This window comes from Trichechus manatus, unplaced genomic scaffold, assembly GCF_000243295.1.
Source record: "Trichechus manatus latirostris isolate Lorelei unplaced genomic scaffold, TriManLat1.0 scaffold00014, whole genome shotgun sequence".
NCBI classification, from domain to species: domain Eukaryota; kingdom Metazoa; phylum Chordata; class Mammalia; order Sirenia; family Trichechidae; genus Trichechus; species Trichechus manatus.
Window position 1 is genome coordinate 28,140,210 of NW_004443950.1, and position 23,158 is coordinate 28,163,367.

Genomic DNA, 23,158 nt, shown 5'->3' on the forward strand with positions numbered 1-23,158 from the left:
CGGGCGGGCGGGCGTCCGCGGTGCGCGGCCAGCGCCCCCGGGCCTGGCACCCAGGCGGGAGCATCCTTTGTGCAGCGCGTCTGGGCCAGGCCCTGTCGCGGTGTCCTTTCATCCCCACGGCAGTGGTGGGAGGTAGGTCGTGAAGGCTGAGCTCGGCAGGGCGAATAACCTGTCGAGGGTGTCGCATTTGTAGGGAGGGGATTTGAAATCAGACAGTGGGACTCCGAGGGTCCCATAACCCCCGGACCACGCTTACCGTCTGTCAGCCTGCTGCTTCCCCTGCGACAGCCACCTTCCAGGCGCCCTGGAGACCTAGAGCACGTCTTACCCTTCCCTTCCCCTAGAAGCCCCCGTAGAGTCCTGTGGTTGATTTAACGCTGTCATTCCCTTAAACCCTTCCCCGAAATAGGCAGGCCAGTGTGTGTGCCAGGAGTTATTGTTAGGTGCAGGGGATTTTGAGCAGGTAGGACATTGGGCGAGACAGACAGGATCCCTGCTTTCACAGAACCTGTGTGGATGAGACAGACAGGAAACTAGTAAACAGGTAGGTAAGAGAACATTAGCTAGTGAGAAGTGCTGTGGAGAAACAGCGTGATGAGTGGGGCGTGGGCGGTTACTTTACATTGGATTCTCTCTAGATGACGTTTGAACTGAGACCCAAAGGATAGAAGAGCCGGGCCTGGAAAAAATGCGGGGAGGAGCACTCCTGACATAGGGAACAGCAGGAGCAAAGAAGTGAAGGGCAAAGGGCTTGGCATGGCCAGAGAACAGAAAGGTTAGTGTGGCCAAGTAAAGCTGGGAGTGAGGACTCACAGGAGATAGCGCTGGAGAGGAGGAGGAGGAGGACAGGGACTCAGAGCAGAGTGAGGTGATTTACCTTTTGAAAGGCCACTCCAATGACTATGCAGAGAATGGCCTGCAGAGGGGGCAAGTGTAGAAGTTACTATTTGTAGTTCTCGTCATAGTTCTTTATTTACTGTTTCTGTTTTCTTCGGTGGTTTAGCGAATAGATGTTGCTTGCCTCCTGTTCGCCAGGCGCTGTGTTAGGCTCTGGCCACGTGATAGTGAGCAAGACAGACACAGTCCCTGTCCGTATGTGTCTCAGCAGTTCAATGAGGGAGACACACATTAACCAAATGATCACCTAAGTGTGTAATCACAACTGATGTAGTTACAGAGGGTGCTGTAAGAGTATAACGGGGGGTTCAGAGAAGACGACCCTGAGGGGGCGATGTTCGAGGTGAGAGCTGACGGATGAGAGAAGTTTCACCATTTGATGGGGGGAGTAGGAAAGCCCTCCCCTCCCCCACCAGATGTAGACACACTGGGAGCTCCTGGAAGATTGTGGCGTGTCTTCTGATTTATCTTTGTTGCTCAGTGCCTAGCACAGTGCTGCGCACTAAGGAGGCAAGCAGCGTCTTTTCGGTTAGAATTGAGTTCAGCCAGGGCCGTTTCAGGAACGTCATTCTCAGCTTGCTGCACTTGACGTCTAGATTCCAAGAAGCGGTCCCTTCATAGCAGACCGGGCTTGATTCACTCGTTTTACTCTTCTCCCGTTTCCATTTCCTGTCGTCACCCAGCTGTGTACTGTCTCAAACCTTCTCTTTAGAACTAGGTGGTTACATAAGAAAGTCATTTGTTTCCATCTTGTAGAATAAGGTTCAAAGCACATTGGTTCCGCAGCACCTTACAGAAATAATAAGTGGATTTTCTCTGCGAAACCTTCAATATGGTTAAAAATAAAAAACATTTGAGAGTTTGATAGTGTTTTGTGACACATGATCTGAATGTGAATATGTTTTAACTTCTTTTGTAGAAATCTCAGTGCTTGTGGTGGTTTTGAGGTTTGTGATGACATGGTGACTAAGGATATCATGACACCCCTGGTCGCACTGCTAAAAGAGGTATGCAGGTTTACAGCCTCTGGGTGGTGGTCTCTAAATGCAGCTTTTCGTGTACAAACTTAGTTTTTTTCTTTTGATTTAGTGATCTAATGTTAGCTACTTCGTCTTCCCTCAAAACACCCTGTGGGAATTTAATTTCTTTTCCTGGGAATACTGCTCTACTTTCATATTTTTTGCCATTCTCTATTATTTTGTCCCTATCACCTTCATTGAAAAAGACCCTCCTGTGACTGATTTCTTTAGATTTTTAGCTTCATATAATAAAAATCGTCAGTATTTTTGTTTACTTACGTACCAGGTACTGTAGGTGTTTTGCGTATTACTTCATTTAATCCACACAATGTTGTTATTCCCATTTTACAAACGAGGAAGTTGAGGCATAGACATTAGGAACTGGCCGTGAAGATTATATGAAGTTCTCGTAATTAATCCCACGCCAGTCTTGTTGCAGGGAGTGTTCCGGAGTCAAGGGTCAGCGGTGTGCCTCTGGCTCACTGTTCGGTATTGGTGGATAATTTTCACTTAGGGCTGTAGAGAGGATATCCAGTTTTGATGGCAGGCATCATTCATGTTCCCTTTCTAGCAGTGATTCTCAACTCGGAGTGATTTTGCCCTGCAGGGAACATTTTGAGACATTTTCGATGGTCATAACTGGGACTGGGAGGTTTCTGCTGGCACCTAGTGGGTAGAGGTCAGGGATGCTGCTGAATATACTACAATGCACAGGACAGCCCCCTACAACATAGAAGGGTTCTGTCCCAAATGTCAAATAGTGCAGGTACCTGCTTTAGAGGGTGCTGCAGATTACATTCAAGGGGCAGTACTTCAGAGTGCTTAAGAGCACTAATTTTGGAGCCAGAATTCCTGGGTCTAAATCCTGGCTTCACTATATACTAAGCTATACCTTCAGCAACTTCCCTGTAGCTCAGTTTCCTATTTGTAATGGGAGATTGGGGAAAATAGTTCATCTACCTCATAGGCTTGTAGTGAGGATTAAATGACTTAGTATACATAAGGTGCTTAGAATAGTGCTTGGTCCATAGAAGGCGCTGTATAGATGATGTTGTTGGTGTTATGTGCCATCAAGCTAATTCCGACTCCTAGCGACCCTATATGACAGAGTAGACCTACCCCATAGGGTTTTCTAGGCTGTAATCTTTATGGAAGCAGATGGCCAGATCTTTTCTCCCGCAGAGTGGTCGGTGGGTTTGAACCGCCGACCTTTCGGTCAGCAGTCAAGTGCACTGACCATTGCACCACCAGGGCTCCTTGCACAGATGTTAGCCCCTATTATGTGTTATTTTCCTTTCTTGTCTTTATTGTCTTGTATCACATTAGATACAATACCTGCATTGATTTTACATTTTCATTAAAAATATGAAATGCCTTCTATCCCGTTTGCACAATAACTGGGGACCCTTTCTTGTATGTAGCTGTTGCCAGAAGGGAAGCAGGGTTGTGGTAACTGTACTGCTTATGAGAATTTGATTGGCTTGTTAATCACTATAATTTTGATGTTTAGTTTTTATGATTCTTCATCATCATTAGCCTTTTTGTTTAATTCTTTTGAATTCTTTTCAGTGTAGTGCTGGACTGGATTCAGATGAGATGTCTCCCCAGGAAAAAAAGGATCAGAACAGAAATTCAGTTGAGAACATAGCCAATGAGGCTGTGAATGTACTGTGGAATATATGGTAAGATGCTTTTCAGCATAGCCTGCTGCTCTTCCTGTTAAGCTCCATAGGAATCTGTTCCCCTTGGTAGGCCTGGAAATCGTGATGCTGGTACTTGGCAGAAGATAATATTGGGTGACCCAAGATCAGCCGTCTTTCCTAAGTCCTTTTTCTCATAGTATCGCGACATTTTGTGTGTGTGTGTGTGTTTGACATCTCTTCTCTCCAGTCATTGCTGCTGACAAAGTAAGATGACTCATGGCCATTAGCACGTAGTGTACGCCTCTTTCCTCCACCCCCCCCACACCCTAAGCAGCACTTGTCTCAAAGCTGGTCAGGTTCCAGTGCAATAGCTGCTTTGGTTTGGCCTTTGGAGAAGCGGGGACCCCAAGCTGTGGCTGCTGCTTCACTCCTCTGCTCTGGGAGTTACCACTGACAGGAAAGCAGATGCACAGAAGAGCTTCCTTGGCCCAGTGGGAGGTAGGGGCCAAGCTCAGACCACTCTCCACTGTTTGTAGCAGTGGTGGGCTGGAGTGGAGTTGCTGCTAGGAATAGAAATGGCTAGGGACACAACCTGGATTTTTTTTTTTTCCTTATTCCATTTTATGTCCCACATTTCTGGCAAGAGTCTGTCATAGTTCCTTATTTTCAGTCAGCAGCAGTGATGACTTCTGACCTAAAAGCACAGGTATTTCCTAGAACGCAAGATTGATTAGGATCCTGAAAAGCTGCCTACCCAGCAGTCTGAGCTTGCCCATGATCCCGTTTTAAACTGCTGGATGCATTCCACCAGGAAAACTGGAGAGGTCAGATTTGAGAAAACGGCATCTGAGCAAACTGGCGAATGCAGGTTTTCTGTTGCATCCCACAACTTTAACTTTTATACATTGTTGAACTTGGAAATTTTTTGTTTTTAATTCTTTGAAAAGAGGCTGAATATACCTCCAAAGTCATTTCTTTCTTAAATGCCTGTGAGCCCCATCTGTATCATTTAAAATTATCCTAGCTCTTAACCTTCTTTGCTTTGTGTATTTTAAATTACCTTTACTTGTGACTCACCTTCCAGACTACACTGTGTGCTTCTCAAGAGCAGGCTCGTAGCGGCCTCTCAGTAACTAGACAGATAGAATAGTGTATCTTCAGATAGGATTGACTTAATAATTTAGTCAGTTCTGTTAGCTGTTAGGTTGTCACGTTTATATGTGGTATGCATGGAGGATACCTTTGTCTGGAAATACGAGTAAGTTATTATAATTAGCTCTGCTTACTCTGTTTATACTCTGTGCTTATTAATAACATTAATAAGCTGAGTCTTTTTTTAAAACAGTGTAATTTCAGAAGTAATTATTACAGTAATTTTCTGTTGTAGACTTTAAGTTCTGCTTGATGAAATTATGAGTGGCCTAGAAGGAATGAATAAAGCCTAATTTTGCTGTCTTTTAAGTTTGTGGTTTTTTATGTGATAAGTATAGGAGCCTTTTATCCTTACTTTAACTGATTATTACTGTGGTGTGGTGGAAAGAAGAATAGGCTGGACCCAGGGAACCTAGCTCTGCCACTGACAAAATATATCATCTTTGGATAAATCGCTTTACCTTTTAAGGCCTCAGTTTCTTCACCCATAAAATGGAAAATTGAATTAAATGATTTCTAAGCTCTCTTCCAGCTCTAACCTTCTGTAAGGACACTGGTACCATCAGGTAAAGGCATTGACTCGGAGGTCCCACTGTGCTGGAAATAAAAATGTACAGTGAATATGAACGGACACTGGTTTCTGTCAGATTCTTTGGTTCTGTAAAATCTAATTTTTTCCATGGGTTTCTGTGATGGATTTCTTAATGTTAAAACGTGAATGGTAAAACTTTTTTTTCCCTCTTTAATTTAGTGAATGCAATAATAGAGCAGTATCTATATTCAACAAAGAAGGCTGTTTGGAGATTGTATTAAAGTATTTAAGTAGGTTTTCCACCAATGTTGACCTGGCTATTTCAGTAGGTAAGTGAAGAAGTGATAATTTATTAAGTGTGTATAGCCTTATGAACATTTTTTTATTCAGATATAGCATGTCTATTCTACAGGAGTGATTTTTTTCACGTTGTATATAAATGTGTAGCTGAAGAGTTCTGTTTCTTCTGATTCTTTTAAAATCTGTGATGAATGCTTTGATTACTCATTCAGTTTTCCTGCTTTTCACTCTGAAAGGGAGGAGGAGAACATACGTGGGCATATGTGATTTCTCGTCTCCTACCATTCTTAGAAGCTTTATTCTTTAAATTCTTGACGTTTCCATCTCCATTCACTATGAGACAATAACCCCACAGCTACCAGGCCTTTGAGCCAAAGTTGACTGGAATCATCTAGACTTACTTAGATGTTTTGTGCCACTGTCTTACACTTCCATCAGAAAGCTGATAATCGGTGTGGTTCTCTTGAGAGAGGAGAATAAGCAACTGAAATTTCACTTAGCTCTGCTTCCCTTCTGTGGGACAGGGAGAGCAACGTCCAGCAGCTTCAGCTGTCTTGGCTCCCACCCTTCCCTGTATTGGCTCAGAGTGCTGTTGGGGGCCGTAGCTCAGCAGGGGGAGGAGACAGAAACCAGAGCCTGAGAGTGGAGAAATAATTGATAAACAGCATTTTTTTCTGCCGAACGTAATGGCAGGCATCCAGTTGTCCTTTATCTAATGCTGCATTTCTGCTGGCAAAGACTAAGTGCTTTCCGCTCATTGATGTTTCTCTTGGCTCTAATGGGTAGTCTTAAGAGGAAAGAAAAAAGGGGAGGAGAATAAATATACTACTTGGGAAAACTTAAAAATCAATTTCTCAGATGGAATCTTGGCAGAGTAGGGATTTGTGAGTAAATGGATTTTAAAAACAATTGAACGAGGAAGTCTCAGAGGGCAGTTTTTATTACAATAAGAGAATTTCAGGAAAGTTTATAACTTAAAAGAAAACCTTCAGTTCTATTTCTGTGACTTTTGTTTTAAATTTAGTTATTTTTTAATTTCTTTTTTCTCCTAACAAACTTTTGTGACATGGATTGTAGTCATTTTGCATTGTATAACACTGTTTTCCTTCTGCATCTAGCTAGATTTATGATTTAGTTAACAAATGTCCAGTTGCTTTTGTTTTGAAAGTCAAGCAAGGCTTAAGTATCGTAAAGTGAACATAGGAGATTCCAGTCTATATTTTAACATAGCTTTCTTTAAACTTGTATTCGTTTTTTCTTTTGAAAAAAATTTTTTGTTGCGGTGAATGTATAGGTAACAAACATTTGCCGTGTCGGTAATCTGCACACGGACGATTCAGTGACGGTACTCACGTTCAGCATGTTGTTCACCCATCGCGCCTGTTGTACTGTCTGTTTATGGTAGCAGTCAACTTATCTTGACTTTTTGCTAAAGTGAATTCCATTAGGTTCTTAATGGAACAGTACTACATTCGGATACACACACGAGTATTTTGGGAACCAAGCTGGATTACAGCAACAGCGTGTGTTTGGACGAATCTGGATGGGTGTGATCTATCCTGGGATTTTTAGAGCTGGACAGAAATGGATCTGTATGGAGTTAGACAGAAAACAAACCTGGACTTGCTTCCTCTTTTGTATTTCAGAGGTTTCTTCTGAAACCTTTTCATGTAGTCCCCATTGGTTTTATATTTCCTTTCTTTTTTATTGTACTTTAGATGAAGTTTTACAGAGCAAACTAGTCTCTCATTAAACAACTAATACACATTGTTTTGTGACATTGGTTGCCAACCTTACGACATATCAACACTCTACCCTTCTCGACCTTGGGTTCCCCATTACCAGCTTTCCTGTCTCTTCCTGCCTTCTTGTCCTTGCCCCTGGGCTGGTGTGCCCATATGGTCTCATTTTGTTTCATGGTCCTGTGTAATCTTTGGCTAAAGGGTGGACCTCAGGAGTGACTTCATTACAGAGCGAAAAGAGTGTCCAGGGGTCATACCTTGGGATTTCTCCAGTCTCTGTCAGACCAGTAAATTTGGTCTTTTTTTGTGTGTGTGTGTGTGAATTAGAATTTTTTCTATGTTTTTCTCCAACTCTGTTCAGGACCCTCTATTGTGATCCCTGTCAGAGAAGTCAGTGGTGGTAGCCAGGCACCATCTAGTTGTGCTGGATTCAGTCTGGTGGAGGCTGTGGTAGTTGTGGTCCATTAGTCCTTTGGACTAATCTTTCCCTTATGTCTTTGGTTTTCTTCTTTCTCCCTTCCTCCAGACGGGGTGAGACCAGTGGAGTATCTTAGATGACTGCTCACAAGCTCTTAAGACCCCAGACGCTACTCTCCAAAGTAGAATGTAGAACATTTTCTTTATAAACTGTGTTATGCCAGTTGAGCTAGATGTTCCCCAAGACCATGGTCCCCACAGTCCTCAGCCCCGTAATTTGGTCCCTGAGGGTGTTTTTATACTTTCAGTGAAGTATTTCTAATATGCATGTTGTAATCCATTGTCCCGTTTTAATTTGAGGGAAGGAGTTAAGTGCTAAATGGATCATATGTCACTATCAGTATTTTGTCCATTTTTTAACTTGCTCATTTATGTAAATGTAATTTTTTTTTTTTTTTTTTTTTTTAAGAACTATTACTTCATCAGAAATAACCTTAACTTTTAAGGTCATGCTGAATTTAAAGGAAGCCAGAATGTCTTAAAACCTAGGGCTTGTTATCTACAACAGAGCTACTCAGACTGTGGTCCATGGGCTGATGATGATGTTCCACAGACTGTTTGTTACTGGTCCATGACGAGTACAGAAATTGAGGATAAGGCTTTATAAATGTTTATAGTAATTTGACACTTCATGACATTTAAGAGCTTTTTAATTGCATTTTATAAAATAGCATTCTGCAGGGCATTAGAAATTAAAAAAAAAGGTTTTTGCAACATTAATAGTTTAAAAAGCCTCATTTGGATGACCATCCTTGAAGTAGAATATTTATACATGTGTGTAAAGCAGTTGTAAAGATGCAGATTTTTTTGATGAGTTATATCGTTGTAAATTATCCTAAGCAGAATTGATTTGTTTGTAAATGTTTAATATTTGTCTTTATAGCAAATTGTTTGCAGACTGTGACTGAAGATAATCCAGAGTTACTGAAATCATTCAGTGCTGCAGGATTGCAAATACTGGAATCAGCAATGCTGTCGTCTGTCAATTCCATGGAGTACATTCTATTAAAGACATTAGTGGCAGGTAAAATTTAGCCATAGGGGTAATGTACCTTTGTAGTAACTTTTAGCATGTAGCTGTGGGGGCTGATTTTACAGTCATTTCTTCATTTCATCACACCTGGCCTTCTTATAAGCCTGTTCTGTGCTTATATGCCTGTTTTGAAGATTTTGATGTTTAAATGGTGACCCTTAATTCAAGCAGTCCTCCATATTTGTGAAGCCTTCTAGACTAGATCTGTTTTCAGTGTAACAAACTACCATTATGTGACAAAGAAATGTTGTTATCAGGGTCCCCTTTTCCTTATGAACCAGTGAGTTTAGAAATTGACTTTGGGGATCCAAGGCCACTTGCTTTTCCATAAGTTCTTTACCCCCAACCCTTTTCTCCCCAGAATTCCTGAATGTAGAAATGAGAAATAATCTGATGGTCTTTCTAGTAGCACGTATTTAATTTCTGCATATATTTTCCTCTTGCCCTTTGGCCTTACGGAGGTAATTGATCTCGAGAGGTGTTTTCAAATCAGTCTAACTACTTAATGGTAGCTACTGTTCTATTTTGATAAGAAAAAGAGAGAGCAAGAATCTGCTCTCTGGTTTGTGTATGAGACCTTGGAATTTTAGTACATTGCATTCCATTCTTGGAATATAAGAAACTGCAGAGGAGAGCAGCTTAGGTTAAGATGAAAGAAAACGAGGCAACTTGATTTGTAGTTTTAGAAAAACCTAATCTACATTCTCTTGGTCTGCTGACATAAAGTATATCAGAGAAACGTATTGTGTGGCGAGGAAGGGAGAGGATCATGAAGGATTATCGTAAACGGAGCTGTCTCTTCAGTGCTTTTTGACATTTTATAAAAATTGAACAAAGGCAGCAGGGTTGAGATTTTTGAAATTACACCTGAGCTTAAAGAACCAATCTTGTGGAAATTGCACTTAATAAAAGATTTCACAGGTGATTCCTTTGTCCTTACGTTCATTTTCTTCCAGGCACAGTTTGGAATCTAAAGGACCTTATTCCTTCCAGGAGTCAAGCAGAAATCATAAATGCTGTACTCAAGATCCTGTCGGAAGTTTTGGAAATGGATGCTGGTCAGACAGTTATTCAGATGAAGGTGGCTGAAACTCAGAGGTTGAAAACTGCTGCAGAGACTGAGGAAATCTTAGAGAGTGCTAATGGTGATGTTTTGATTGAAGATGATGAAGTGGAAGAAATGTCTCACAAAAGAAAAGCAAGAAGGAAGGCCTTTGTTTCAGATTTACTTCCGGTAAGTCAAGTTGATGCTCTCAAACGTGGATTAATAACCGCCGTTTTCTGTCATTGATATCCTTAGCTTTCTAGAAGAAATTTACGGCAAGATTAACTATAAAATGAATTTCAGCAAGAGTCAGTCATGTTTTTACATCAGCTCTCATTAAAACATTAGAAATCTGCTCCCGCGGTGGGGGGTGGGGGGCATTTTGTCTAATATGAAATTTATAAAAAGGAGATTTAAAAGGTGGGTTAGAGCAGTACTTTTGTAATACCCTAGAAACATGTGATTGTCTCTCGCAACTCTTGTGTCACCCACTTCAGGTACACACTCTATCCCAGACTCTCTTTAAGCTAAAGTAATTTTTAATTTGCTTGGGTTCATATATATTTATCATGGTTATGTCCTCCTGATGTATTCACCGTTTAATCATTATATAGTGTCCTTCCTTATCGTTTGTGGTGGATTTTGCTTTAAAGTCAATTTTGTCAGTTATTAATATTGCTTCTCCTGCTCTTTTTTGGTTGTTGTTTGATTGATACATTTTTTCCATCCTTTGAGTTTTAGTGTGTGTCTTTGAGTCTAAGGTGTGTCTCTTGTGGGCAGCGTATAGACGGATCGTGATTTTTTAATCCATTCTGCCACTTTCTTTGTTGGTGCATTTAGTCCATTTACATTCAGTGTAATTATGGATGGATATGCATTTACTGCTGTCATTTTGATGTATTCTTTTTGTGTTGTTGACGGTTTCTTTGTTCCATTTAAGTTCTGTGCTAAGTCGTTTTTCTTTATGTATTTTCATCGTTGATTTTGTATTTGCTGAATCTTCATGTTTTTCTTCTTTTTTATTTTGATAGGTAGATCTGTTAACTTCTTTTGTGGTTGCTTTAAAATTTACCTTTTTTTTTCTAAGTTTAAACCAATCCTTTATTTCTTGATATCAGCTTAACTTCCTCTCCATATGGAAATTCTGTGAATACCCTGTTTAGTCCCTCTTTTTTGTTTTGATGTTGTAATCACTTACATGTGGAAGACTCTGGTTCCTTATTTTCAGTCTTTTAGCTTTGACTTATTCTTGCGACTTCCCTGTCTGGGTTGAATACTGGTTGATCTGTCTTGTGTTCTAGGCTTGGCTTGTTGTCTGATATTGTTAGTTCTCTAACTAGAGGAGTCCCTTTAATATTTCTTGTAATTTTGGTTTGGTTTTTACAAATTCCCTTACCTTCTGTTTATCTGAAAATGACCTAATTTTGCCATCGTATTTGAGAGACAGTTTTCCTGGATATATAAGTCTTGGCTGGCATTTTTTTTTTTCCTTCAAGGCTTTATATATGTCATCCCATTGCCTTCTTGTCTGCCTGGTTTCTGCTGAGTCATCAGTTAGCACTTAATCTTATTGGTCTCCTTTATAGGTGACTTTTTGTTTATCCCTAGCCACTCTCACGATTCTGTCTTTGTCTTTGGATTTGGCCAGTTTAATTATGAGATGTCTTGGTGACTTTCTTTTGGGATCTACCCTGTGTAGGGTTCCTTGAGCTTCTTGGATAGATATCTTCTTGTCTTTCATGATATTAGGGAAGTTTTCTGCCAGCAAATCTTCGACGTTCTCTCTGTTTTCTGTTGTCTCACACACACACACCCGCCCCCCGTTCTGGTACACTGATCACTTGTAGCTTTTTCCTCTTGATAGTGTCCCACGTAATTCTTAAGCTTTCTTTATTATTTTTAATTCCTTTTTTTCTGATTTTTCCTCAGATAAGTTGGTGTCAAGGGATTTATCTTCAGTCTCACTAATTCTGACTTCCTTTGCTGCAGTTCTGCTCCTTTGACCTTGTGTTGAGTTGTCTAATTCTGCAGTTTTACTGTTAATCTTCTGGATTTCTGGTTACTGTTTTCTCTGTGGTTTCTAGCAGCCTGTAAATTTGTTGTTTTGTTCTTGTGTTGTTTTCCTGAATTCCTTTATTGCTTTGTCTGTGTGTTCCTTGGCCTGGCTTGAGTTTTGCCCGCTCTCCTTTCTGATCTCTTGGAGAGCTCTGTATGTTAGTCTTTTGAATTCTAACTCAGGTCATTCCGTGACCTTACCTTCCTCCGGAAGGTTTCCTGGTTCTTTATTTTGGTCGCTTGTTGGAACTATCTTGACCTGCTTTTTTATATGATTTGATATTGACTGTTGTCTCTAAGTTGTCAGTAAATTACTAGATTTATTTATTGTATGTTTGTTCATTGTCCTAGCTTTTTGTTTTGTTTTGATATTGCCCAAGGAGGCTGTGCATATGAGCTGCTGTGGTTATTGCAGTCTTTGCATCTCTCACATCCTGTCTCCAGGTGGTTAGAGCAGCTACTAGGTGTGTGAGCCCAGGAGTTTGTTCACTTGTGCAGATGTGGCACAGGTGTGCAGGGCGTAGGTCACCGAGCGTGTGGTGTAGACTCTCACTTATAGTCCTAGACGGGCAAGTCTGCGTAGGTAGGGGTGTTTAGAGCAGGTACAGGTATCTGGCTGCAGTAGGGGGCTATGTGTGGAGCAAAGCAGGGGCTGATGGCCCTCAGGCCCCTGATGTGTGTGGGTGAGGCCCCTGCTTAATGGGTAGGGCGGTGTGAAATGTCACGGATCTGCAGCTCTCCCTTGGCTGCTGCAGTTGAAAATGGGCTTCAGGTGTATGCCCTTTTGTTTTATGCTAATGAGGGTATGTGTTGTTGAATCAACCCATGCAGGTCTAGGCGGGGGTGAAGGGCACTACAAGTCTGTGGACCCCTTATGCCTTTGGCTGAATGAAAGGGCAGGGCCTCCCGACCTGCCCTGAGTTCCTGGTTTAGGGGACATGGCTTTTTTTCAAGCCATGAGACTAGGGTGGGCGTGGATAGCCCTGAGTTCCGGCTTAGGGGGCATGGCAGTTGTCGAATACTGCCCGACTGATGTGGGAAGGGAGCAGGTAGGGGGTGGGTGACGGGAAGGAAGCACCTCTCTGCTGTGAAACTCCCAGAGGGTGAGGGCTTAGCTTGCCTCCGTGGGGTAGGTTAGATGCTTGCACTTAACTTTCGAGGGTCCAGCACCACTCCCCCCTGGCTCTGGAGGCTTGTGCAAATTCGCTGCCGCCTGGCCTCTCAGGACATGGTGAGACACGTCCCAAACACTGCTGCTCACCTCAGCCTACATGTGCTGGCCAACCCAGCCGGCAGCCTTGTGACTGGCACTTCACTGCTTTTGAATTGTCTCTCCTTCCCCCTGCCGCTCAGTCTGACTCTTCAGCTTTGTCTTTGATGATGAAGGCTTCTAGATTGTCATATATAATTGATCCACTTGTTTTATCGGGTCTTTGTTGTAATAGGGAGAACAGGATGCGTCTGACTATTCTGCCATCTTGGCCCCGCCTCCTAATTTGCTTGGATTGTCACTTGCATTTTTATTTCTTTCTACTGTAGTAAACATACATATAACAGAGCATTTGCATTTTTCACATGTACAATTCAGTGACGTCAGTTAAACATTCATGTTGTGCAGCCATTACCACTATCCATTTCCCAGTTTTTCCATCACCCTTGACAGAGACTTGGTGCGCTCTAAGCAGTGACTCCTGCTTTCCCTCTCCTGCCTGCCCGTGGTAATCACTAGGAAACCTTGGGCTCTGTGATTTTCCAATTGTAGATGTTTCAAATAGGTAGGATCAGGCAATATTTGTCCTTTTGTGACTGACTTATTTCACGCAGGATAATGTTTTCAAGGTTAATCTTCGTAGTATGTATCAGAACTTCTTTTATCTTTATAGATGAGTAATATTCCATGGTACGTATATGCCACATTTTGTTTATTCATTCATTAAGTTCTTTGCCCATTTTTTGATTGGTTCATTTGTCTTTGTTAATTTGTAGGAGTTCTAAATATATTTGAATATTAAACCCTTTTCAGATATTCAATTCCCCAAAATTTTCCCCCAAATCTGCAAGTTGTTTCTTTACTCTATTGATAAAGTCCTTTGATGAACAAAACAAAAGCTTTTAATTTTGATGAAGTTCAACTTACCTATTTTGTCTCTTATGCTTTTGGTGTCATATCTAAGAATCCATTGTTAAATACTAAGTCCCAAAGCATTACTCCTATGTTTTATGGTTTTAGTTCTTACATTGAGGTCCTTGATCCATTTTTAGTTCATTTTCCAGTAAGATGAGACATATGGTTTCATCTTCATTCTTTTTTTTCCTCTCCTTCATTCCATTTGTCATTTACATCTTTATTCTTTTGCATGTGGAAATCCAGTTGTCCCAGCACCATTTGTTAAAGAAACTATTCTTTCCCCATCAAATGTTCTTAGTACCCTTGTTGAAAATTAGTTGATCATATGTGCATGGGTTTATTTCTGGACTGTCAGTTCTATTCCATCGGTCTGTATGTCTTTCATTATACCAAAACCAGACTGTTTGGATTAGTGTAGCTTTATAGTATGTTTTGAGGTTAGGAAGTGTAAGTCTTCCTATTTTGATCTTTGTATTCTTGTCTCTTTTACGTTAGTATTTAGCCTTACCAAAGTGGTAAGCCAGACCTTCATTTATCTACTACTGCTGAGCAGAGGAGGTTGGGTGATTGGGGGAATTAATGATGCTTTGTAGTTTTTGCAGACTGGATGATTGTAGTATATTTGTACTAGTGGGTGTGATGTTGGGGTAAGGGTGAGCTATCTTGGATCCAGGAATTATTTCAGCTGAGCTAGTCAACAGAGAAGGAGCCAAACTTTGGGAGAACAGTTCCTCAAGGAGCAGAAGACAGAGAGGACAGTGAGTTGGGCTTTGTTCATACTGGTACGCATTTACTGCACTCCTCTGACGAGCCAGGCACTGTGCTAGATACTGAAGCTGGAAAGATGGTTAACACATACTTCCTGTCCTCATGAACCTCCCCAGTTTGGGTAAGATGGACATATAAACCCGTAGTTATAATGCCTTTGCTATGAATAGTTATAGAGCTGTGCACCAATTTCTAAGGAGTTGTTGGGTAAGACAGACACATAAACCCATATTATAACGCCTTTGCTGTGAACCGTTAAGAGAGCTGTGCACCAGTTTCTAAGGAATTGTTGGGTAGGACAGACATATAAAGCCACATTTTAATGCCTTTGCTGTGAACTGTGCACCAGTTTCTAAGGAGTTGTTTCTGTAGAGGAGGTATGTCTACACCATTCCTGATGAGAGAGGAGAAGAGGTTGTCAGAGAAGACTTTTTGGAAAAAATGCACGAGCTGTCTTGAGGACAAGGGAGGCAAGAAGCAGCACGGTGGAAGCAGGGTAGTGGTGTTGAGCGAGACCATTCAGGCAGCCAGCTGGTGGTAGAAGATAAAGGGTCTGGAGGTAGGGAGACCTGTCAGGAGGCTCTGAAGTCGTCCTGAAGAACGATAGTGAAACCTGAAGTGGAAGAGAATGGTGTTAATGTTCTGTCACTGTTTCTAAAATTTCAGGGGCGGCCTGTCCTGATTCATACCAAATGAACTGAGAATTGTCTGAAGTCAGTGTCTAAGTAAGAGTTTTGATGAATTTTTATCCAGTAAGAATTCTTTAAGCAGAATATACTGAAAATAAATGGAACAGTATACTGCTTTCTTTGTGTTCATGAACTCTTGAGAGGTATAGATTGGTGGTGTTTTAAAGAAAACAAACATTTTCTTCCCACAAATAGCTGTCAGGTCCAAAGCGTTGTGTTAAGTGCTGAGGCAGATGCAGACATGAGAAGGCCATCCTGTTCTTGAGTTGCCTGCAAATTGTCAAGTGACTTGAAAATCATAGCACCACCTTTTGGTGCAGGGGGCAGGTTCTCAAACCCCACTTGTTGCATCTGTGCGAGCGTTTGAATAGAGTTTAAAATCAGTAAAGCTAGATGAAGGTGCAGCTGTGCTCCTTTCCCTCCAACAGGGACATTTATAAAAAACCCTAGCATGTAATCTCTTCCGTAATCACAGGAAGGTTAACTTATAGATCTGGAATGTACTCGGTTTCATATCCATCCGTGGAAAGTCGCGATGTGATCAATCAGAGCTCTGAGGCTCTTTTTCAGCTTTCTGCATTACACCGATCAGGTCTCAGTTTATCCTAACAGATGCAGGTGTGACTTGTTTTACCACTGCGTATTCCTGTCAGTGCAGAAATGGAATTACAGTTCTTCTGTCAGGAAACTCCTGCAGTATCGAACTCCCTTACTGGGCAAGGGGAGAGTGGCATTCCTGGACGATTTCCCCTACCTCCAGCCCTGCTTCCGGGGGGCTCCTCGAGGGCGCTGTTGAGGAGCCAAGACCATGTCTACCGAGATGAAGATAGGATTTACCACTGTTGAAAAACTATTGTTTTTTTTTCTTTATTTTATTGTGCTTTAGGTGAAAGTTTACAGCTCACGTTAATCTCTCATTCAAAAATTTATACACATACTGTTCTGTGACATTGGTTGTAATTCCTGCAACGTGACAGCACTCTCCTTCTTTTCACCCCAGTTCCCTGTGTCTATTTGTCCAGTTTTCCTGTCCCTCCTTGCCTTCCTGTCTTGCTTTTTGGGCAGGAGTTGCCCATTTGGAAAAACTGTTGATTTTTAACTGTTATTTAGACATTTACTTTCTTAAGCATTATTTAAAAATAGAATCTTGGTGCTTATGAAAGGAAGTGTTTTCTCATAGCAAAAACTTGCTTTTTGAAGTCTTGTTAACATGATTGAGTGGACTGGGTGACAAACAGGCTCGTCAGTCAGCCAGTGTTGTAAGTGCCAGCAGGGTCTGGGCATCATGCGGGTGTGTGCCAGGAGTACAAACTCAGAGTCGCTGTGGCCTTTCACTCTGCCTCACAGCTGGCCACTTGGGCAGGAGTCCTTCAGAATCAAACCCCTTTATTGCATCATTTAACTTAAGAAGGTAAAACCACAAATACGTAAGAAAGAGCGGTTCACCCCAGGGGTTATTCTGTTTTGTTTTTTAACATGTAAAAGTAGAGTGCCCTGACCCAGTTTCAACAGCTACCAGTTATCAATTCCTAATCTGCTTCATTTCATGTATTTCTTGATATCTTGACCCACTCTTCCCTTTATCAAGTATTTTGTAGCAAATCTCAGATGTTAGAACACTTCATCTAGATGTTTTTTTAATATTAGTTTGATAACAATAAATAGGGAAATGTTCTGGGCACGAGAGGTACATGAAGAAACAGGACTTAATTTCAGAGTTTCTTCTAAGATCTTCATACATTTTTAAGTGACGAGGGCCCAGCAACAGCAAGTCTTATTTAGCTTTGAGCCTCTAATAAATGTTTAGTTGAATAGCATATACACACAAAGCAAATAGTAGTAAGTTTTGCATACATTCTTTTTTCTTTCTGGGTGAAAACATACACAGCCCAACATACATCCACTCAGCAGTATCTCCCTGTACAACTCAGCGACAGTGGTTCCGTCCTTCACATGGTGCCTTCCTACTGTCTGTTCACAAATTATTTCATCACCGTTAGCTGAGACTCACTATTCCCAAACTTCTCATCTGTGCCTTAGAGTTACTGATGTCAGTTTGATCTCATGTAGATAGTTCTTTAAAAGAACGCAACGCCCAAGGCAGACTATTTTTTTTCAGTTGTGCTTGAAGTGAAAGTTTACAGCTCAAGTTAATTTGTCATTCAAAAATTTATACACATATTGTTTTATGGCATTGGTTGCAATCCACACAATGTGACGGCATGCTCCCCCTTTCCACCTGAGGTTCCCTCTGTCCGGTTGTCCCGTTCCTGTCCATTTCTGCCTTCTCATCCTGCTTTTGGACAGGAACTGCCCATTTGGTCTCGTATATTTGATTGAACCAAGAAACACGTTCTTCATGTGTGTTACGTTTGCTTTGTAGGCCTGTCTAATCTTTGTCTGAAAAGTGGACCTCAGGAATGGCTTCAGTTCTGGGTTAGCATAGCGTCCAGGGACCATAGTTTTGTGGGTTCCTCCCAAGGCAAACTTCTTTACTAATTGAGCTTATATACATTCTTGCTAATAATAAAAGGAATAAAAATTCAGGGATTCCTGAGCTACATCTTGTAAATCAGCTTTTTTTTTTTTAAGAACACTGTTCAGAGTTGCGGTTAAATTGTTGTACGGAGAAGTTCCTGGTGGAGTTGTAAATGAATATAAATGTTCCAGAGAGGAAAATGGGACTGTTGGGTTTATAGCTGTGTTTTCAACCTCTAACCCAGTAAATCTGAGAAAACAAGACACTCAATCCAAAATATTCCATATTAGTGGAATGCTTAGTACATTTTCTTACATCCGTTTAATGGAATATTATGCAGCCATTAGGAAGACAGTTAGAAGACTGTAGAAATTTGGAAGCATTCAGACAAGATGCATGAAAAAATCCATTATTTTTAGCTTATGCACTGTTTTCAAATAGTGTGGCTCTTTCGCTTTTCACAGGTGATTTGAAAATCATGTAAATTCGTACTATCTGTTTTTAGAAATGTTAATTGATAAAGTGAAGTTCATGTTAGAAATTTTCAGAGAAAAAGTCTCCCCTTTCTTCAGTCTTGAAATGCGTAATAAAGCAGTCTTCAAAGAAAGCCAGGAAGTAAGCCTCTGCTCCCTAGCCAAGCTGTGTTGGTCACGTAAAGATTTGTTATTAGTGCTTGTTAATGCACCTCTTTCCAGGAAGACGGCTAAGCCTCTAGAAGCAGGTTTATTGTGTATAAGTGCATGGCGTCTGAAATGAAATCCTGTTTTAACCTTAGTATGCCAAGCTACTGAACACATTAGGTTAAGTTGCAGGGTGAATTCAGTTCAGAATGCCTGGATATTTATCTGCTCTCTCCAGCTCACTGGGCAACACTTAGACAATAACCGTGCTGATAGATGAAAACCCAGTTAAGAGTGGCATGCTGTGCACTGCCAAGCGGAGCTGTAATGCCTGTTTGTAATTCTAGCACTTTGCGACTTCTCCCACCCGCCCACCCCACCGCCCATGTCCTCTGTTCCAAGTGCAAAAATCTTCTCATAGGCTTTAACTAAGGAAATCTACTCAAAAATATTTTCCCAAACATTGAGAGTTGGTTGTTTGCTTTTTCAGCCCACTGACAAGGAACTGAGACAGACCACAGCACTGCTGTCGGCCCAGCAGACTGCTTTGGAAATTATTGTCAACATGTGCTGCAGTGAAGGTTCGTTACGTTGAGACGTTTTTCCCTGGGCTGAGAGGGCAGCTTTTAGGAGGATTTTCTTAAATAGTGCAGTTACATGTGCTTTGCACTTTTTCCAGATCCTTCTGATGATGAGTGGGAAGAGTTCTCTAGCAGTGATGAGAGTGATGCATTTATGGAGACTTCCTTCAATGAGTGTGGTGGGCAGCTGCTGTCTCCCCTGTGCCTCTCCCATGAGATTCACACTGCGCTCACCAACTGTCTCATCCCAAAGAAGGTGATCTGTGTTCATTCTGGGGTTGTCCTAAAGCGCGGAAAAGGCTTACGAGACCTATTGATTCTGTATGGAGAGGAAGACGTAAGCTCACTCTTCCTGGTTGTAGGTAACTGGTAAGATCTGGGAAAGAAAACAATTAACAGTACTGGAAGCAGTCTAGAAGATCATTATATCCTTTTCAAGCCTGACCATTCTGCTGAGAAGTAGTATGTTGGAATTTCTGTAAAGGGATGATGTGTAAAATGACGCTACTCTTATAACCTGTTGCTTTACTGCCTTTCTTAAATCTATAGATTGTTGAGAAAACTGCCTTTCCAAACTGCACTGCAGTTGACATATGTTCTAAGAACCCCACTTGGAAACCTTTGATTAGAAAGTAAGAATTTTTCTGTTTTCAAAAACATTTGTCATTATCTTATTATATGAAATGATAGACCATTAAATAGAAGAAGCTGACTCCCCTAAGACCCAGCAGTTCCATTCCTGGGTATATACCCTAGGGAAATGTGTGCATATGAGCACAAGGCTGCATGTCTGGGAACCCCAGTGTCTGTCAGTGTGTAGAATGGATACATAAATTTGACATAGTTATACAGTAGAATACATACACCAATAAAGAGGATCTGAACTAGAACTGCTCACGACACGGATGGAACTTACAATGTTGACCGAAAAAGTGTGACACCAAATATACACAGTATGATTCCGTTATATAAAGTTCAAAAACAGGCAGAACTGAACTATATTGTTTAAGAATGCATACGTAGGCAGTAAGCATATTAAGAAAAGCAAGGAAACGTTTCCCATAAAAGCCTGGATAGTGGTTACCTCTGCGGGGGCGGGGGGGCATGATTGGGAAGAGAGAAGTGGGCTGCGAGGGTGCTAACAGTATTTGTTTCTTTTTTTAATTGTGCTTTAGGTGAAAGTTGACGGCTCAAGTTAATTTCTCATTCAAGTTTATGCACACATTGTTTTGTGACATTGGTTGCAGTCCCCACAATGTGACAGCACACTCCCCCTTTCCACCTGGAGTTCCCTGTGTCTGTTCATCCAGTTCCTATCCCTTCCTGTCTTCTCATCCTGCCTTTGCACAGGAGATGCCCGTTTGGTCCCATATATTTGATTGAACCAAGAAGCACATTGCTCACGTGTATTAATTTTTTGTTTTATAGGCCCGTCTAACCTTTGTCTGAAAAGCAGGCTTCAGGAATGGTTTCAGTTCTGGGTTAGCAGAGCATCCAGGGGCCATAGTTTCAAGGGTTCCTCCAGACTCTGTCAGACCATTAAGTCTGATCTTTTTACATGAATTTGAATTCTGTTCTACATTTTTCTCTTGCGCTGTCTCAGACTCTCTTTTCTGTTCCCTGTCAGGGCAGTCATTGGTGGTAGCTGGGCACCATCTTGTTCTTCTGGTCTCAGGCTGGTGGAGTCTCTGGTCATGTGGCCCTTTAGTCCTTTGGGCTGGTATTTTCCTTATATCGTTGGTTTCCTTCATTCTCTCTTGCCCCGGGTGAAATGGGACCAATAGATGTATCTTAGATGGCTGCTTGCAAGCTTTCAAGACCCCAGATGCTACTCACCAGGGTGGGATGTAGAACATTTTCTTTATAAACTGTGTTATGCTAATTGACCTAGATGTCCCCCCCCAAGACTATGGTCTCCAGGCCCCAGCCTCGGCTCCTCGGTCCCTTAAAGTGTTTAGAGGTGTCTGGGAAACTTCTGTGTGTTTGCTTTTGTCCAGTTGTGCCAACTTCCCCTGTGCTGTGTGTTGTCCTTCCCTTCACCGAAGTTGACACAGTGTTTCTTGCCTAGTTGACAGTTTCAAGGGTGATTGCTTTATATAAACTACTTGTTAAATTCTGTATATGTGTTATTCATTTTACTGTATGTATGTCATATTTCACAACTGAAAATTTTTTAAAGATGCTACTTTCATAATAATTTTTGTAAAGCAGATTCTTTATGACATACAAATGACTCAGAGGCCTGAGTGCTCAAGCACTTTGATGTGGCAGATTAACAGGTCCCCTTAAGATTCTTTGCTAACTGCCATAGACCTCCTGTTTACAGGTATTCCCAGTCAGAACTTGAAGCTTGGGTTAAAAGTTGATACTGAATTCTATTAATAATTCTCTTAATCGCTGAGAGGAACAGACGGCATTATTTCACTTCCTTTCCAGAATGAACACGATACAGTGCAGAGCCCTCGTGTGTCTCCAGAGTCTCGTGTCCCTCCTGGATGTGGACCACCTGGGAGGGGCTCCAGCCCTTCAGACACTTGCTCAGCATCTGTCCCAGCTGCTTTTTTCTCAGCCAGGTAAATACTTAGGCCTTATTTTGAAAGACTGCTTCGATGGAGCAGAAATGTAAAGAGGCAGTAACTTGGACTCTGTAATGATACACTGTCACCCAACCTGCAGAAAGCTTTTCCGGTCGCAGTCATGTATTTATCGTTGCCAGCTGCATAGAGTCAGAACAAGGTGCAGAAGCAGATCTGTGTGTTCTGTTTTTCTTTTTTATGAAAATTGTTTGCATCTAACTGTGTCAGGCCAGTTAAGGCTGAATCACAAATAGCCTAAATATGAGGCCTCATTAAACTATTTGAGTAATCTATTTATTTGTAAATGTAAAACCATTTATATATGTGTGTATATTTAAATTGTAAATATACACGTAACAGAACATTAGCCTTTTGAGCAGTTCTTCACATGAACACTTCAGTGACGTTCACTTACGTTCATCGTGTTATTTGCTGTCATCCGTATCTGTTCCCAGATTTTTCCATCACTTGATTTATATTGGATTGGGTAATACACATGTGTAGTCTAGAGTTCAAGTTATTAGAGGACGTAAAGGAGAAAGCCTTCCTCCTTTATCCCATCGCCACCCAGTTCCTCACTCAAAGTCAGCCAGTGTCAGCAGTTTCTTGTGTATTCCAGAGAGATCCAGTGGATATAAAAGTGCGCGTGTGTGTATTGTTATGGAGATGGTAGAACACTACACACAATTCCACACCTTGCTTTATTCATCTGCCGTGTGTCTTCCTTCAAACACCTTTGCATGGTAGGAGCTGAGTCTCTAAGTTACAAGTCTTTGATGTGGATTAATTTCATTTTTATACAAAAACCTAGAGAGATACCATAGTTAATATTCTTGTAACATAATCTCATTATTCATGGTTTAATGCATATTCTTTTAGTAGATTTTCATAGTTCATTATAGTAGAATCTCATTTAACTTGGCACTTTAAACCATAGGAGCTCAAACCAAACAAATAAAAAAGATAAGGAGAAAGGATAATAATATTTTATACAGTGAAGGCCGTTCTCCCAATATACCCAGCGTGCATTTGGAGTGAGGGTCAGAAGGGAGGGGTGAATCTACTGCTCTCTCAGCTCCTCTCGGTTTTAGAGCATTTAGGGGTTTTTCATCTGACTCATAGCGACCCTACAGGACAGAGGAGAACTGCCTACCCATAGGGTTTCCAAGGAGCGGCTGGTGGATCTGAACTGCCGACTTTTTGGATAGCAGCTAAGCTCTTAACCACTGCGCTACCAAAAGAACCCTAAAAAACCAAAAAAAAAAAAAAAATAAAAGGTTAGCATGGCTGCTAACCAAAAAGTCGGCAGTTCTGATCCACCAGCCGCTCCTTGGAAACCCTATGGATAGGCAGTTCTCCTCTGTCCTGTGGGGTCACTGTGAGTCGGAATCCCTGTGGATAGGCAGCTCTCCTCTGTCCTGT

General features: G+C 41.4%; 1 protein-coding gene across 4 annotated transcripts in view; it reads left to right on the forward strand.

Annotated features, from left to right (window-relative positions):
- The first annotated feature begins 118 nt into the window (after nt 1–118).
- The window catches only part of HEATR3 (HEAT repeat containing 3), a 41,508-nt gene continuing 18,468 nt past the window's right edge, over nt 119–23,158 (forward strand). The window contains exons 1-10 of one of the 4 annotated variants that reach the window (XM_023726978.1): nt 119–775; nt 1,817–1,904; nt 3,486–3,598; nt 5,463–5,572; nt 8,646–8,786; nt 9,752–10,029; nt 19,070–19,160; nt 19,259–19,416; nt 19,710–19,792; nt 21,597–21,733. In XM_023726978.1, the coding sequence (XP_023582746.1) occupies nt 1,857–1,904; nt 3,486–3,598; nt 5,463–5,572; nt 8,646–8,786; nt 9,752–10,029; nt 19,070–19,160; nt 19,259–19,416; nt 19,710–19,792; nt 21,597–21,733 (1,159 nt within the window). In that variant the 5' untranslated portion in view covers nt 119–775; nt 1,817–1,856. Of the gene's footprint in view, nt 776–1,812; nt 1,905–3,485; nt 3,599–5,462; nt 5,573–8,645; nt 8,787–9,751; nt 10,030–19,069; nt 19,161–19,258; nt 19,417–19,709; nt 19,793–21,596; nt 21,734–23,158 lie in introns of those variants that run through there. The other 3 variants (XM_023726979.1, XM_023726980.1, XM_023726981.1) reach the window with 3 other exon arrangements.